General features: G+C 45.3%; 2 protein-coding genes across 2 annotated transcripts; both read right to left on the bottom strand.

The window, feature by feature from the left end:
* Positions 1–1228: 1228 nt before the first annotated feature.
* LOC115188639 (protein FAM83F-like) lies at positions 1229–11490 on the bottom strand. Its single transcript, XM_029747374.1, has 5 exons — positions 10553–11490; positions 3427–3594; positions 2921–3042; positions 1974–2704; positions 1229–1811 (listed from the first exon to the last, which is right to left on the bottom strand). Exons 1-5 carry the CDS (start codon positions 11111–11113, stop codon positions 1762–1764), a joined length of 1632 nt encoding a protein of 543 aa, XP_029603234.1. The 5' UTR covers positions 11114–11490; the 3' UTR covers positions 1229–1761.
* A 185-nt stretch (positions 11491–11675) lies between these two features.
* Positions 11676–17551, bottom strand: LOC115188640 (GRB2-related adapter protein). Its single transcript, XM_029747375.1, has 7 exons — positions 17445–17551; positions 16678–16765; positions 16206–16297; positions 13388–13507; positions 13067–13229; positions 12540–12758; positions 11676–12348 (listed from the first exon to the last, which is right to left on the bottom strand). Exons 2-7 carry the CDS (start codon positions 16753–16755, stop codon positions 12148–12150), a joined length of 873 nt encoding a protein of 290 aa, XP_029603235.1. The 5' UTR covers positions 16756–16765; positions 17445–17551; the 3' UTR covers positions 11676–12147.
* Positions 17552–18045: the final 494 nt, after the last annotated feature.

Here is an 18045-nt window from a genome sequence, read left to right as displayed (position 1 = left end):
TAGTGTTAGGGTTAGAACTAGGTTAAAGGTTAGGGTTAGGAGCTAGGGTTAGTTTTAGGGTTAGGCTTAGGGTTAAAGAAAGGGTTAGGTTCAGGGTTAAGGTTAGGGTAAGAGTACGGGTTAGGGGTTAGGGAAAATAGGATTTTGAATGGGACTGAATTTTGTGTCCCCACAAGGTTAGCTGTACAAGACTGTGCGTGTGTGTGTGTGTGTATGTGTGCGTGTCCAACACTGATCTCTATAGAGAAGTGACCCCTGCTGGTGGTGTTGGGAACAACACACTAGACAAAAGGACCATCTCTCATCTCCTCATCTGACAAAACTAACAGTGGTACAACCCAAACCTCCTCATCTGTTTCTAATGGACATTATACCATTATGGTTTTGTCTTGTATTGAGAAAACTTAACACAAACTGAGTCTGTAGCAATGGCATAGCCTGGGTATAGCCAAGCTATTATCTTCTGAGTATTACAGGTCTACATTAAAGAGTCATAGGCTAATAACTGCTATGGAAAAACATTCCTACAGGTGTTTAAAGCCTCAGTGGTGTTTCTAATGCTCCAGGGTGAAGTTTCTCCAAAGTGCAGATCTAGGATCAGCTTCCCCTCCCCCAATCCTAACCTTAACCATTAGTGGGGGGGGAAATGCCAAACTGACCCCAGATCAGCGTTTATGGTCAATTGGGCCAGTGTTGAGCGAACAGTGGTCTTTAGTCATCAACACCTCTCATTGCCTTCCTGTGTGCCTCTGTACTTCCTGTTTCAGTGTTGCGCCACACACACATCGGTCCTCGCTTGCATCAGTTCCCCTCACGCCTGTGGTTCCTCTCTGTGGTTAGAGCTGTAGCAAACACCCAGAGAGGAGGGAGGGATGGGATGGGAGTGTGTTTGAGAGAGAGAGAGAGGCTTAGAACTGTGCAAACACCCAGAGAGAGGGGGAGAGGGTGGAGGACAGAGAGAGATGGGGAGGTGACAATGCTTGGTCCCATCAGCAACACAGTGCTAAACTAGTCCACCAACCACACAAACGTCAGAGCGTCAGAACACGTGTTACAGCTATTGAATCTATTCTGCTCAGTCAGGTCTACAGCCACTAGATGGCAGACCAGAATCATCACTGTCTACAGTGCCTACACTGAAGATAAAGGCATGACCACAGAAACCTTAAACATCATCACACAACTACCACTGGCGAATCAGGCCACAAATGTTACACGACTAGAAAACTCAGAAAAACATGTTTTTTTATATATATACTGAATAAACACTCAAATATCCATTCAAATCCATTCCACAATCCACTTATCATTGACATACGTTGGTCACAGCATGAAACACACACCTAAAAGTCCCATTAATGACATAGAAGACTTCACAAGACAACATGACATTGTTCTTTACATGGTATAATAAGCATCATAGACTTGGTGCTCAGTGACAGCGCTTCTTCAACCTGGAATCCATAGTGATGAAACCGCCACGTCCACTTACAATATTACCACAAACATGGATGCTCTTTTCCTCAAAAGAAAAACAACAACTAATGTGCCTGGGGGCGGCCAGTAGCGCTGTTCCACCTATCTCGGATCTCAGCTTCAAGGCACAGGAAGGCTCTGTTTGTCCCTAGAATATCTCTGTACAGAACAAGTAGAATTGACACATTATAATAATTATTGCACCAGATCCCAAAGGTATTATGGAAGACCACAGAGCACCAGTTGAGTGGGGTGGTTTGATTCCGGATTGACTCAGGTTTTGAATCAGGATGGACTACATTTGTTCTTTGTTGATGGCCTACGGCTCTTCACGCCTGCAAGAAAGAAAGGAAGAAAGAAAGAAACGTGCTATGGTTAAATGACTTGAGAGAGAGAGATAAACGGAGAAATACAGGTATTGACATAACGACGAGAGGGAGAAGGAGGGAGAGAGAATCAAACTGAGCTAAAATAATGAGACAAGAAAAACAACTTACTGTCATTGTCTTGTGTGTTGACAGTCTGTTGAGAAGCACTCTTCAGGCTCATTTTAGACTTCTTACTCTTCATTGGTTGTTTCACCATAACTTCAAGGTTATTCATCTCCTCCATACTATTGGTTCCCAACGATGTGGGGGAGGAGATTGGACTGGTTGCCGGGCTATCACCCCCGGTGACCACGCTCTGATTGGCTGTCGATTTCCCCTTGAAGAGTTTCTTAAAAGAAGAGCGGGATTTCTTCTCCAAAATGCTGTTGTTTTTTTTCACCCCTACCTTCCCGTCGTCGGGTGGTAGCGGGGTGAGTTGATCCAACCACTCGCTGTTCACCTGCATTAGTCCCTCAGGACCCGCAGTTATAGCCGTCTTTTCTATGCCTGGTAGATCCTGCAAGGACCCCATCAGTCCAGGAACACTATTCCCGTACACCAAAGAGTATTTGGGGTTGTGGTATTTATGTGCAGGCACCTGGAGATCACCTCTACGCGAGTGGCCTAGACTAACCTGGAATCTGGATGTGGCGGCTCGTATCTGGGGTTTTACGGGCTCCACTTTGAGCCGCGCGGCGGCGGCCATTTTGGGAGATGGGCTGAGGTTGAACTCCTTGTAGAGGTCCAGTTTTTCGGAGACGGCGTAGAGCTCGCAGAAGTCGCGGTCGAAGAAGTCGACCACCTGGCCAGTCATGACCGTGATCATGTTGCGGTCCATCCGAGACGAACTCCATGAGAAGCTAGAGGAGAAGAAGATCACAAGAACGGCGTTTAGGTCTTCAATAAAAACACACACAGCAAGAGAAGCTAGGAGAGAACGAACAGATATATGTTATGTCTTGGAAATAAACACAGAGTAACACACATGAGACAAAGACAAAGAGAGAGAGAGAGAAAGAGAGAGAGAGAGAGAGAGAGAGAGAGAGAGAGAGAGAGAGTGAGCTACTTTCTCTCACCTGTAGGAGCCGAACATGACTTTGTCCCCATCCACCAGCATGTATTTACTACACAAAGAACCAAGGAGTCTACCGAAGGACAGACCCAACCCTGTACCCTGAACTGTACGAGTCCTGATGTTCTGAAAGATACAACACACACAGTTATATAACAGGGTTAGGGTTATGGTAACTTGACACAGTCATAAACAAAATGCACGTAGACGAGCAAGATTCTGCATACACACAGAAAGCCATCAACTCATCGGTGTTAAACCTCCCATATCCAAACTACCATCTGTGCATATTAACATAGAAATCTGTTGAATTTAAGATGCCAAAAATCATTTGACATTTCATTTATTTAGCAGACGCTCTTATCCAAAGCGACTTACAGTTTTTCCTTACTGGTCCCCCCCAGGCATGTCACATGATCACACATGACACAGGGCTCTTGTACAACACATAAGTGAGTAGCCGAAAGCCTTCAATGCTCCTCTGCTTCAGTATGAGGGACCGTCTCTTACCCGCAGGTGCTGAGCTCCGACCTGCAGCCTGCAGCACATATCCAGGAAGTGTGGAACCCCGCTGACATCCAATAGGATGTAGACGGCCACAGAGCGCCGCGACGCTGCGTCCAGCAGGTCCTGCAGTATCTGGATGTCTGTCAGCAGGTCCATGACTATAGCTAACACCTGAAAGATACAAAGACAATCAAACTTTATTTAAAAATGTAATACACTCAAACTTTATTTAAACACACATGGAGGCAGGGGTAATCAAAAACAATCAAACTTTATTTAAACACCTGGAGGGAGAAACAAATACATTCAAATCAAACTATATTTAACTTTCAACAACTAAATAAAAAAAACATACAATTTACATGATGTATTTGAAATATAGCTAGAGCAATACATGGAAATAAAGAGGGATTAAGAACAATAGTAGTGAATCATATCACTTGAAAGTCAATAAAACAATGAAAAACCTCTGTGACGAAAGACCATACAACAATCACTGACTGTCGGGCTGAAAGCACAAGCTGGGCCTACAGAAAACCCGTAGGCTTACACTAAACCCGTAGGCTTACACTAAACCCGTAGGCTTACACTAAACCTGTAGGCTTACACTAAACCCGTAGGCTTACACTAAACCCGTAGGCTTACACTAAACCCGTAGGCTTACACTAAACCCGTAGGCTTACACTAAACCTGTAGGCTTACACTAAACCCGTAGGCTTACACTAAACCCGTAGGCTTACACTAAACCCGTAGGCTTACACTAAACCCGTAGGCTTACACTAAACCCGGGGTGTTATAAAGGCTTATAAACAGTGACATCTTGGCGGTGTAGAGACATTTTTCTCATTTTTAAGCTAATTCCTGCAATTCTGCACATTTTACAACTGAGCTGAGAGACAATGTTGCAGTTTTAAATCTAGTTTCCTGCAGTTCTAGGCATTTTGCTATGGCTAAGGCTGTGTTCTTTTTCTCCAGCATCATAATTAAATAAATACTGCTAAATTCATTGTTCTGGGAACTTTCAACTTTCTCCCTGAGCTTTAATATTGGTGATTGTTAGTTCTCAGAGATTATACTATGAAAAAATATATATGCCCATTATCTTGACTACAGACTTTATATCTGGTTTAAGTGGTTTAAATTTACACTGAAAGTGTTTTTTCATCCCTAAAAATTATACATATTTTTTGGATATATATATATATATATATATATATATTTTCATCCCCTATTTGTTTTTTTATTTTTACATTGTTTGGACATAGGGGCCTGAAAAAACACTTAGTCAGCCTGCCTACGTATTTCAATGGAAGAAAAATCCCTGTAGCTGCCCCAACACGTCTCCTAGCTGCCCCAACACGTCTCCTAGCTGCCCCAACACGTCTCCTAGCTGCCCCAACACGTCTCCTAGCTGCCCCAACACGTCTCCTAGTTGCCCCAACACGTCTCCTAGCTGCCCCAACACGTCTCCTAGCTGCCCCAACACGTCTCCTAGCTGCCCCAACACGTCTCCTAGCTGCCCCAACACGTCTCCTAGCTGCCCCAACACGTCTCCTAGCTGCCCCAACACGTCTCCTAGCTGCCCCAACACGTCTCCTAGTTGCCCCAACACGTCTCCTAGCTGCCCCAACACGTCTCCTAGTTTCCCCAACACGTCTCCTAGCTGCCCCAACACGTCTCCTAGTTGCCCCAACACGTCTCCTAGCTGCCCCAACACGTCTCCTAGCTGCCCCAACACGTCTCCTAGCTGCCCCAACACGTCTCCTAGTTTCCCCAACACGTCTCCTAGTTGCCCCAACACGTCTCCTAGTTTCCCCAACACGTCTCCTAGTTGCCCCAACACGTCTCCTAGTTTCCCCAACACGTCACCTAGCTGCCCCAACACGTCTCCTAGCTGCCCCAACACGTCTCCTAGCTGCCCCATCACGTCTCCTAGCTGCCCCAACACGTCTCCTAGCTGCCCCAACACGTTTCCTAGCTGCCCCAACACGTCTCCTAGCTGCCCCAACACGTCTCCTAGCTGCCCCAACACGTCTCCTAGTTTCCCCAACACGTCTCCTAGTTGCCCCAACACGTCTCCTAGTTTCCCCAACACGTCTCCTAGTTGCCCCAACACGTCTCCTAGTTTCCCCAACACGTCACCTAGCTGCCCCAACACGTCTCCTAGCTGCCCCAACACGTCTCCTAGCTGCCCCAACACGTCTCCTAGCTGCCCCAACACGTCTCCTAGCTGCCCCAACACGTTTCCTAGCTGCCCCAACACGTCTCCTAGCTGCCCCAACACGTCTCCTAGCTGCGTCTCCTAGCTGCCCCAACACGTCTCCTAGCTGCGTCTCCTAGTTGCCCCAACACGTCTCCTAGTTGCCCCAACACGTCTCCTAGCTGCCCCAACACGTCTCCTAGTTGCCCCAACACGTCTCCTAGTTGCCCCAACACGTCTCCTAGTTGCCCCAACACGTCTCCTAGTTTCCCCAACACGTCTCCTAGCTGCCCCAACACGTCTCCTAGCTGCCCCAACACGTCTCCTAGTTTCCCCAACACGTCTCCTAGTTTCCCCAACACGTCTCCTAGCTGCCCCAACACGTCTCCTAGTTGCCCCAACACGTCTCCTAGCTGCCCCAACACGTTTCCTAGCTGCCCCAACACGTCTCCTAGCTGCCCCAACACGTCTCCTAGCTGCCCCAACACGTCTCCTAGTTTCCCCAACACGTCTCCTAGCTGCCCCAACACGTCTCCTAGCTGCCCCAACACGTCTCCTAGTTTCCCCGAAGCTGCCAGGCTGGCAGAGACAAAGCAGAGACAGAGACAGGTATGTGGGGAGCGGTGGAACACCTGAGGAAGGAACTAGAAAGTGGAATCTCAGCTATTATCTTTCCTCAGAACTGGTTCTGTTCTGCTTAGCTTTTACTTTCTGTTTGATATGGGGAATTATTGAAAAAGTAGGAATTTCCATGGACCTAGAACTCTCTGGAGTAGGATGAGACCGATACATTGACTTGAATGTGTCCACAACATAACACTGCCTTTTCAGTCTGCCTCACAAGAAGGAGTGGAGGTTTTTATAGTGCTTTAGATAAAGGAAGTCCTTGTACACAAAACGATATGGGCATAATAAACTCTATTGGGAGTAAGATAAGAAAGATACATTCACTTACAGTGGCAGAATGTGAAACTAAAGCCGTGTTCACACTGCAGGCCTTAATGCTCAAATCAGTTTTGTTTTTTTAAATCAGTTTTGGAATACTGACTGTCCAAACAGCAAGTTACAAGTGACCAGATCAGATTTGTGTGTGTTCAGACAGCAGCCATTTTCTGACATGTCTATGCTAGTTGTCATAGTAACGACTGGTGTATGTTTATTTGTGGTGGCTCTCATGCTTCCTATTAATCAGAAGTTATGTAGCAAGCCCAGGTGACAATAATGCCTGCCATGGATGATTCCCTGTTGCTTTGAATGTTCAAAATCATAGTGTTTGAACACTTTTTTATTTATTTTTTTAACCCTCAAAGTACAAGATGAAACAAGTCCTTTTTAAAAGGGCCTACCAAGGTGGTTTGAAACGTGGCTTGAAATATCCGATTTCATGTGGCCTTTGGCTGTTCAGACCGCATGAAAATAACAGATTTGAATCGGATATGCAAAAAAATAGGATTTGAGTCACTTCAAAATGCCAATGTGAACAAGGCTTAACTAGCATGCCTACAAAAGCTGTATTCTTGAGATGACCTCAGTAATGGGAAAGGTGGAGGAGGAAAACGTTTCACATGAACGTTCTCATTCAGACAAGGAAAAGGCTGTATGCTGACATCACATCCTCCAGAGGAAACATGCTGAGTGAAGGGTTCTCTGTTGTGACAACAGGGTCTGTGTTGTGTTCACAAAGCCTCGTACAGTAGGACTGCTGATCAGTTTGGCCTTTTAGATCATAATGAATAAGACTACATGGACCGGGGAGACCTGATCCTAGATCAGCACTCCTACTCTAACCCATACACTTTATGAGTACGGCCAAAGAGAAACAACAAGTTACAGTATGAAATAATTCAAGTTAAAACCTACAACACCACAATGTCTTCCATCTAACAGTAGCTGCAACAAAATCCACTCATTGTTTATGCCATCCATGTAAATGTTGTGATGTGGATTAGACAGTAATCTATTCTACTGTATGTAGATGAAGACAACCACAGTATGCTAAGCTAAACACACCACACCTGATTATGTAGGTCCCTGTATCACTACTGTGTGTGTGTGGACCTGTTTAACTATACATGTGGGGACCAGAAGTCCCCACAACAATAGTAAACATACAACATGTGACCAACTGGGGACATTTTGTTAATCCCCATGAGGTCAAATGCTGTTTCTAGGGGGTTTAGGGTTAAGGTTAGAATTAGTGTTAGGGTTAGAACTAGGTTAAAGGTTAGGGTTAAGAGCTAGGGGTAGGTTAAGGTCAGGTTTTTGGTAAGGTAAGAATACGTGTTAGGTTTAGGGTTAGGGGTTAGGGAAAATATGATTTTGAATGGGACTGAATTGTGTGTCCCAAGGTTAGCTGTACAAGACTGTGCGTGTTTGTGGAAAAGGAGGGCTGAACAGGCCCCCATTAACATCGACGGGGCTGTAGTGGAGCGGGTCGAGAGTTTCAAGTTCCTTGGTGTCCACATCACCAACGAACGATCATGGTCCAAACACACCAAGACAGTCGTGAAGAGGGCACGACAAAACCTATTCCCCCTCAGGAGACTGAAAAGATTTGGCATGGGTCCCCAGATCCTCAAAAGGTTCTACAGCTGCACCATCGAGAGCATCCTGGCCGGTTGCATCACTGCCTGGTATGGCAACTGCTCGGCATCTGACCGTAAGGTGCTACAGAGGGTAGTGAGTACGGCCAAGTACGGCCAAGTAGTGAGTACAGCCAAGTACATCACTGGGGCCAAGCTTCCTGACATCCAGGACCTCCATACCAGACCAAAAAATTGGCAAAGGCTCCAATCACCCAAGTCATAGACTGTTCTCTCTGCTACCGCACAGGAGCGCCAAGTCTAGGACCAAAAGGCTCCTTAACAGCTTCTACCCCCAAGCCATAAGACTGCTGAACAGTTAATCAAATGGCCACCCGGACTATTTACATTGTCCCCTTGTTATTGTTATGTCATTTTCTTGTGTTCTTTATTTTCTTTATTTTTGTACTTTTTAATTTTCTTAACTCTATTTCTCTAACTGCATTGTTGGTTAAGGGCTTGTCAGTAAGCATTTCACAGTAAGGTCTACACCGGCTGTACTATTTGATTTGATGTGTGGGTGATGTGTACTTGCAACCACATTCTCTCCATTTCTCATAACATGAAACAAACTGGTTCAAAGCATCCGGCTGCGGTGTTCCATGAAATCCTGTTTGGCACACACACACTTGACAAATTAACTTTCATATTTTCTCATTCACTCACTAGTAGGGTGAAGTTGCCCCTAGGTGCTGATCTTGGGTCAGTTTTAAATGTCTCCCACTAATGGTTAAGGTTAGAATCGGGGGAGGGGAAGCTGATCCTAGATCTGTACCTAGAGGAAACTTCAGCCCAGAGCGGTGAACTACCCAGGGGGAATCCCCTGTAGGTATAGATAGACAGTGTATGCACATTTACATGACATTGTAAGCTACCTGCTGCCCTGTGAACTCACATTAACACACTGTCATATATGTATCATACTGTATATGACATAGGCCTAGGTTTAACATATCATTAACTATCATCATACTTCTGTAACAATATACTGTATTGACACAATCCTTTTTTACCTGTTTTATTGAACCTTTATTTAACTAGGCAAGTCAGTTAAGAACAAATTCTTATTGACAATGACGGCCAAAACCAGACCGGACCAAGACATCGATGTGATTGTGTGTTCTTCTAAGACCTAGTTGTACAAACGGAGGAAATGTGTCATGGACTGACTGCCTGACTAACTGACTGACTGACTTGCTGATTGGGTGGCTCTGACTGGATGACTCACTGGCTGACTGGCTGACTGACTGGGTCAAGATGGGTGGGTCCAAAATGACTAAAACAAACGTCGCTAAAGGCAACTCAAATAAGCAGCTCTGACTGGAGTTCACCACTGTTATGTGCTGCCAGCATGCTGAGTGATTTGTTCATTCATCACAATGGAATAGAACCCCCTTTATCTCTCCTGTGTTGTTTTAATGTGAGGTTGTACCCATCCAAAAAAGGTGGAAAGTACAGACAATGTGTGTGTGTGTCTTGGTATATGTGTTCTCTGAATAGCCTAATCATGAAAGCTAGCCTAACTTTAATTGACATGACAGAATGTTTCCTGTGTAATAGGGAAATCAGCTGTTCGTTCAATGAGGGCATTCAACAATGATATATGTTATCAGACAGGATTCTTGGCCCGTGGATGACCTCCCAAGTTTACTGGAAATCATAATAATAACAAACAAATTAAAAAATGGTTAATTGTTGGACGTAAAAGACTGTAAAAACACCAGGAAATCAGCGCCAAGTGATTTTAATTTAAGAAATATGTTCCCAAGAATTCCCATGCATAACAGAGAGACACGTGATCGTATATAAACTTAAGCAAGGTTTGAAATAATTATGTTTTAGTCAAAAATGATATGTGTTTGGGCTTCTTGCGGTCAATTTGCAGTCTACAAATGATTTGTAATTATGTTCAGGCCTCTCGACAATCCTCTCAACAAAAAATATCGTCCCGCGGTTGAATCTAGTTGAGGATCACTTCCATAGGCCCCTGCTGACGCGCGCGCACACACACACACACACACACACACACACACACCTTATTTCTCAATCCGCTGAGACACGCCTCTAATAATCAGTCCTTTATTCGGGAAATCCATTCATTCTCTCTATCCAATCACCGCCTCTCCCCTAACCCCCGCAGACGCATTTTAAGTTCTCCGATAAATTACTATAAAGATTACTTTCCCATGAAAAAAATGGCTTCATGAGTTAGATTCCTAACTCACATTTGAGATACATAGGCCAGGGCTATCACTATCCCAATAATAAACCAATACAACACAGTCATGAGTCCTGCATTATTCAGCTCATCCTGATGTTATTACAACACTATATACCCACAGTTCACCTTGGTAGCTTCTTGGATCAGCCTACGAATGACCTCCTTGATGTGCGGTCCATTCTCTTTCGGCGGGTGCGTGTGAACTGCCACGCGTGTGACCCCCTTGAACAAACCCCCGTTGGGCCAACCGAGATCCAACGGCGGCACCTCTGTATCCGACATCTGCGGCCAGTACGTGGAATGGTGCCCCGAGTCCGCTGTGGAATCGTCCGGTTTCGCCTTTAATTCTCCGGACTTCTCTTCGTCTTCAGTGTCATATTCTTTGAAAGTGTTCCTTATCGTTTTAATATCACGGGCTGAGAGAAAGTCTTTCACTTTGTCCTCTTTCAGTCGCAGTTTGAACGCGCCGTCACCGTTTTTGAGCAGTTGTTCAACCGCCGCGCGTTGTTCTTCGCTGTAGTAAAACTCCGGTTTGGACTCCGGGACGTTCTCTTTGATGTGGCCGTCCTCCATGCATGTTAGCTGGGACTCGGCCATGGCTGGACACCGCTGTGTCACGGCTGTACTGAAGCCTATGGGTAAAGTCGCACAACCGCTACCGTGCGATTTGAAAAGGATCCTGTACATACACGGTCACCTACCTACCTAGGCTACCTGTGTGACGTTTGACTTTGACAGCTAACCTCAAATGACGCGTTCAGAAAACTGGGAACTTGGAACTCGGAAATCTCCGACATCAGTGCGTTCAAGACAACTGGGAACTCGGGGGGGGAAAAAGCGAGTTCCGTCTGTGAAAAATCGTTTTGAATGGTCATCCAAATCGCAATTCCATGTCGGAAACTCGGGCAACCTAGAGCTACATGAATTCCGAGTTGGATGACCATTCCAAGCACGTTCTTTTCAGAGTTCCCAGTTGTCTTGAACGCGGCATTACCTGCCATAGGGGCGGAACGATAAATACCTTGTTATATGACGGAAATCACCCTATGGAAGCACCCAACGCTTATGTGGCTATCATGCAAGTGACTGTCAGACTGTGATACTTGTTGGACTTCGAACAACCCAGATATTTGTGACTCTTCCTGGAATTGGTGTGATTCCACAGTTAGTTGATCCAAGGATTTTGCTCTCACAAAAGTCAAACTCAAAATGAATGGAAGCTATGTTGCAACGTTGATTAACACAAGGCTTTATACAGGGTGTTACAGAAAATGCATTTATTTGATAATCATACAGTAATAATTGTGTTCTGACACAAAGTGAAGTTTTAAATAGTTGTGGTATCCTGACATAAGCCTATGGTATGGTAAAGTACATTGATAATAAACCAGAAAGAAAGTTACAATATATATATTTAATGCTAAAGCTAATCGTTATGTTCTCTCTCTCTCTCTCTCTCTCTCTCTCTCTCTCTCTCTCTCTCTCTCTCTCTCAGAAATAGAAATATTATTGTTAAGGAGGCAGGTAGCCTAGCGTTTAAGACTGTTGGGTCAGTAACCCGAAAGGTCACTGATTCGAATCCCTGAGTGAAAAATCTGTCAATATTTCCTTGAGCAAGGCACTTAACCCTAATTGCTCCTTTAAGTTGCTCCGGATAAGAACGTCTGCTATAATGAATTAAGATAATTATTTAGCTGTAAATGCTAACCATTTTCTCTCTCTCATACAGGGTTGGTGTAGTTGGAAGGAAACACTCCTGTTTGTCCCCTCAGTCTTCCTTTCCACCATGACATGTCGGAACACTCTAGCACCTCGATGATGTCACCGGCCTTAAAGCTCAGCTCGTCCTTCTCCTCGGCGCTGAAGTCATACTGAGCTCTCACCTGCATCAGACCTCCGCCCCCCGTGGTCACGGATGCACGCTGGAACACAGGTACACACACGGGTTGATTAGACACGTAGCTTCATTATGTACATACACACACATACATGGAGGTACATACACACACACGGGTTGATTAGACACGCAGCTCCATTCTATACATACACACGCACGCACGCACACACGCACACACACACACACACAGGAGGGATTTGGTTGTAGAGTGTATACCTGTGGTGGGGGTATAGGGTCTGGTGTGCGGGGCAGGGTTTGGTGAGGCTGGGGTATGCTGGGCAGGGGCAGGTGAGGCTGGGGTATGCTGGGCAGGGGCAGGTGAGGCTGGGGTATGCTGGGCAGGGGCAGGTGAGGCTGGGGTGCGCGGGGCAGGGGCTGGTGAAGCTGGGGATGAGAGGATGGGGCTGATGTCCTGGTCTGGCCGAATCCCCTCTCCTAGGAAGAAAAGTGAAATTAGAGAGAGTGAGAGCACTGTTATAACTTTTCTTTCAGATTCGATAAACCGATAATGAACAGTTTTAGCTATTTATCTTGATCAAGCTTGAAGTATCCTACACCATCATTTAGTGAATAGGGATCCTCCATAGTTCTACTCCTGCCTGTGTTCCTGTGTCCAGCAGATAGATGCGGCTGTGTTTAGAGGCAGAGTTCTTCATATAGTACGCCACCAGCTCCTTTATTAACTACGTATAAGCCCTTCATAAACCCCTTATAAACCCTTTATAACTACCTATAACCAGTACCTGTGTTTCTGTGTCCAGCAGATAGATGCGGCTGTGTTGAGAGACAGAGTTCTTCATATAATAGTTCACCAGCTCGTTGAAGGAGCTGAACTTCTCAGACCAGAGGTAATACTGCCCTCTGGTGTCTGCCATCACCTTGAAGTGCTGCACGTCTGTCTCGTGTCTGGGAGAGGTAGGTAGGTAGGTAGGTAGGTAGGTAGGTAGGTAGGTAGGTAGGTATTGTGATATGATGCAAATATGAGGCAAATATGTGGTCAATGATGTTGTCGTGTACATGAATCTATCTTTTTAATGTAAAGACACACACACACACACACTGACCTAACGGATATGGAGAAATCTCCTGGGGAGCTCTGGCTGCCCCTGATCAGAAAAGATCCTATAGGCTGAGCCATGAGAGACTCCTGGGCCTCACCTCGACTAGCACTCTCCTGGTACCAACTAGAGATGGAGGGAGGAGAGAGAGTGGTGAGAAGGGGTGGGGGAGAGGGAGAGCAGTAAACAAAATAGTATTTAGTATTTTTCATAACATCGGATTGTGTTCACACCTGCTTACACACAGACATCACATAGCCGACACACACTGACACACACTGACACACACTGACACACACTACTGCTTGATTGTCTTGGGTAATAGGTATGACCTGGGTAGGGGTTTGTCTTGGGTAATAAGTATGACCTGGGTAGTTGATTGTCTTGGGTAATAAGTATGACCTGGGTAGGTGATTGTCTTGGGTAATAAGTATGACCTGGGTAGGTGATTGTCTTGGGTAATAAGTATGACCTGGGTAGGTGATTGTCTTGGGTAATAGGTATGACCTGGGTAGGGGATTGTCTTGGGTAATAAGTATGACCTGGGTAGGTGATTGTCTTGGGTAATAAGTATGACCTGGGTAGGTGATTGTCTTGGGTAATAAGTATGACCTGGGTAGGTGATTGTCTTGGGTAATAAGTATGACCTGGGTAGGGGGTTGTCTTGGGTAATAAGTATGACCTGGGTAGGTGATTGTCTTGGGTAATAAGTATGACCTGGGTAGGTAATTGTCTTGGGTAATAAGTATGACCTGGGTAGGTGATGATTGTCTTGGGTAATAAGTATGACCTGGGTAGGTGATTGTCTTGGGTAATAAGTATGACCTGGGTAGGTGATTGTCTTGGGTAATAAGTATGACCTGGGTAGGTGATTGTCTTGGGTAATAAGTATGACCTGGGTAGGTGATTGTCTTGGGCAATAAGTGTGACCTGGGTAGGTGATTGTCTTGGGTAATAAGTATGACCTGGGTAGGTGATTGTCTTGGGTAATAAGTATGACCTGGGTAGGTAATTGTCTTGGGTAATAAGTATGACCTGGGTAGGTGATGATTGTCTTGGGTAATAAGTATGACCTGGGTAGGTGATTATCTTGGGTAATAAGTATGACCTGGGTAGGTGATTGTCTTGGGTAATAAGTATGACCTGGGTAGGTGATTGTCTTGGGTAATAAGTATGACCTGGGTAGGTGATTGTCTTGGGTAATAAGTATGACCTGGGTAGGTGATTGTCTTGGGCAATAAGTGTGACCTGGGTAGGTGATTGTCTTGGGTAATAAGTATGACCTGGGTAGGTGATTGTCTTGGGTAATAAGTATGACCTGGGTAGGGGATTGTCTTGGGTAATAAGTATGACCTGGGTAGGTAATTGTCTTGGGTAATAAGTATGACCTGGGTAGGTGATGATTGTCTTGGGTAATAAGTATGACCTGGGTAGGTGATTGTCTTGGGTAATAAGTATGACCTGGGTAGGTGATTGTCTTGGGTAATAAGTATGACCTGGGTAGGTGATTGTCTTGGGTAATAAGTATGACCTGGGTAGGTGATTGTCTTGGGTAATAAGTATGACCTGGGTAGGTGATTGTCTTGGGCAATAAGTGTGACCTGGGTAGGTGATTGTCTTGGGTAATAAGTATGACCTGGGTAGGTGATTGTCTTGGGTAATAAGTATGACCTGGGTAGGGGATTGTCTTGGGTAATAAGTGTGACCTGGGTAGGGTAATGTCTTGGGTAATAAGTATGACCTGGGTAGGTGATTGTCTTGGGTAATAAGTATGACCTGGGTAGGTGATTCTTGGGTAATAAGTATGACCTGGGTAGGTGATTGTCTTGGGTAATAAGTAAGACCTGGGTAGGTGATTGTCTTGGGTAATAAGTATGACCTGGGTAGGGGATTGTCCTGGGTAATAAGTATGACCTGGGTAGGTGATTGTCTTGGGTAATAAGTATGACCTGGGTAGGTGATTGTCTTGGGTAATAAGTATGACCTGGGTAGGTGATTGTCTTGGGTAATAAGTATGACCTGGGTAGGTGATTGTCTTGGGTAATAAGTATGACCTGGGTAGTTGATTGTCTTGGGTAATAAGTATGACCTGGGTAGGTGATTGTCTTGGGTAATAAGTATGACCTGGGTAGTTGATTGTCTTGGGTAATAAGTATGACCTGGGTAGGTGATTGTCTTGGGTAATAAGTATGACCTGGGTAGGTGATTGTCTTGGGTAATAAGTATGACCTGGGTAGTTGATTGTCTTGGGTAATAAGTATGACCTGGGTAGGTGATTGTCTTGGGTAATAAGTATGACCTGGGTAGGTGATTGTCTTGGGTAATAAGTATGACCTGGGTAGGTGATTGTCTTGGGTAATAAGTATGACCTGGGTAGGTGATTGTTTTGGGTAATAAGTATGACCTGGGTAGGTGATTGTTTTGGGTAATAAGTATGACCTGGGTAGGTGATTGTCTTGGGTAATAAGTATGACCTGGGTAGGTGATTGTTTTGGGTAATAAGTATGACCTGGGTAGGTGATTGTCTTGGGTAATAAGTATGACCTGGGTAGGTGATTGTTTTGGGTAATAAGTATGACCTGGGTAGGTGATTGTTTTGGGTAATAAGTATGACCTGGGTAGGGGATTGTCCTGGGTAATAAGTATGACCTGGGTAGATGATTGTCTTGGGTAATAAGTATGACCTGGGTAGGTGATTGTCTTGGGTAATAAGTATGACCTGGGTAGGGGATTGTCCTGGGTAATAAGTATGACCTGGGTAGGTGATTGTCTTGGGTAATAAGTATGACCTGGGTAGGTGATTGTTTTGGGTAATAAGTATGACCTGGGTAGGTGAATGTCGATGTAGTTACGTGGTATGAATCCCTTCTTTCCATGTCGCTCAGCCATCAACCAGTCATCATTGGTGCCCAAGATCTACAGAGAACAGAGGAGTGGGACACACACACACACACACACACACACACACACACACACACACACACACACACACTTAAAAGTGGTTAGAATGGAGAAGGACTGTATCCTACTATTGACATAAGTCACAGAGTGCAAACAGGAAATGCTGTGGATACCGTATGACTAATCCATGTTTGCCATTTGACCGTCTCACAACATAGCTTACTGTATGCTATAACAAAGGCCTGTGACCAACATGTCAGCACCTATCAACTAACAATGGGTTTGCAAGACAGTGTTGCATGGAGTATTTCTTCCGACATATGGGTTGCCTACTTATATATGTGCCCTTGCTAGGGTACACTAGTAGTGTGGAAGGGGATTGCTGTCCTCTTTACCTTCATGTTGTCTCCCTTCCTGAAGCTCAGCTCGTCCTCAGCAGTGGCAGTAAAGTCATACTTACCTACTGCCTCCATAGCAGGGAGCCTGGGGGGAGTTCAGGGGGAGAGAGATAGAGGGAGAGATGGAGAGAGAGAAGAGGGAGGGACAGGGAGAGAGAGAGAGAGAGAAGAGTGAGGTAGGGAGGGAGGAACAGAGAGAGAGAGAAGAGGAGGGTAGGGAGGGCCCGGAAGAGAGAGAGAGAGAAGAGGGATGAACAGGGAGAGAGAGAGAGAGAGAGAGAGAGATGGAAAGAGAGAAGAGGGAGGGACAGGGAGAGAGAGAGAGAAGAGTGAGGTAGGGAGGGAGGAACAGAGAGAGAGAGAAGAGGAGGGTAGGGAGGGCCCGGAAGAGAGAGAGAGAGAAGAGGGATGAATAGGGAGAGAGAGAGAGAGAGAGAGGGAGGTAAGGAGGGACAGGGAAAGAGAGAGCGAAGAGGGAGGGACATGGAGAGAGAGAGAGGGGGATAGGTAAAGAGAGGGAGAGAGAGAAAGACAGAGAGAGAGAGAGAGATAAAGGAAAGAAGGAAGGAAGGAAGGAAGGAAGGAAGGAAGGAAGGAAGGAAGGAAGGAAGGAAGGAAGGGGAGAGGACAGGATAGAGAGGTTAAACAAAGGCATAGTTCTGTAACAGAAACCCAAAACACATCAACTTTGACACATCATTAATGAATATACGATCCTATAGACAACAACAACAGCAAACACTGTAAAGGAAACTGATACATACTTCGATTCCCCCAGACAGCACGGTTAGTAGAGATGGTAGCTCCAAACTTGAACTGTCCTTGTCACAGTTCTGACAGACAGGATATGATGCAGTCCTGCAGTTGCGCAAACAGAACCTTGTTCTCAAGTTGTTTAGAAGATGTCTCACCGTACACACACACACACACACACACACACACACACACACACACACACACACACACACACACACACACACACACACACACACACACACACACACACACACACACACACACACGACACACACACACACGACACACACACACGACACACACACAAACACACACACACATTAACACACACACAGAGAGAGAAGGGGTGAAACCACAATGCAGTCTCAGTGAGGCCATATGCTAAATATGCATAAAGTCTGTTTCAGAAGAGAACATTCATCATTGACAAACTTCCTCCTTTGGAAGCACTGCTGTAGCTGGCTTTCTGGAAACACCCAAATAACCTTTTACATTTCACTTGCCAGCATTATGATCCTATGTGCTGGAGAATACACACTTTATGTTGCACAAGCAAACACAATATTCTCTCTCACGACCAACACACACTTTCCCTTTCTCATTTGTTTT

Source organism: Salmo trutta, unplaced genomic scaffold, assembly GCF_901001165.1.
Source record: "Salmo trutta unplaced genomic scaffold, fSalTru1.1, whole genome shotgun sequence".
Lineage (NCBI taxonomy): Eukaryota > Metazoa > Chordata > Actinopteri > Salmoniformes > Salmonidae > Salmo > Salmo trutta.
The sequence above is the reverse complement of the archived record's forward strand: the minus strand, read 5'-3'. Positions and strand labels throughout refer to the sequence as shown.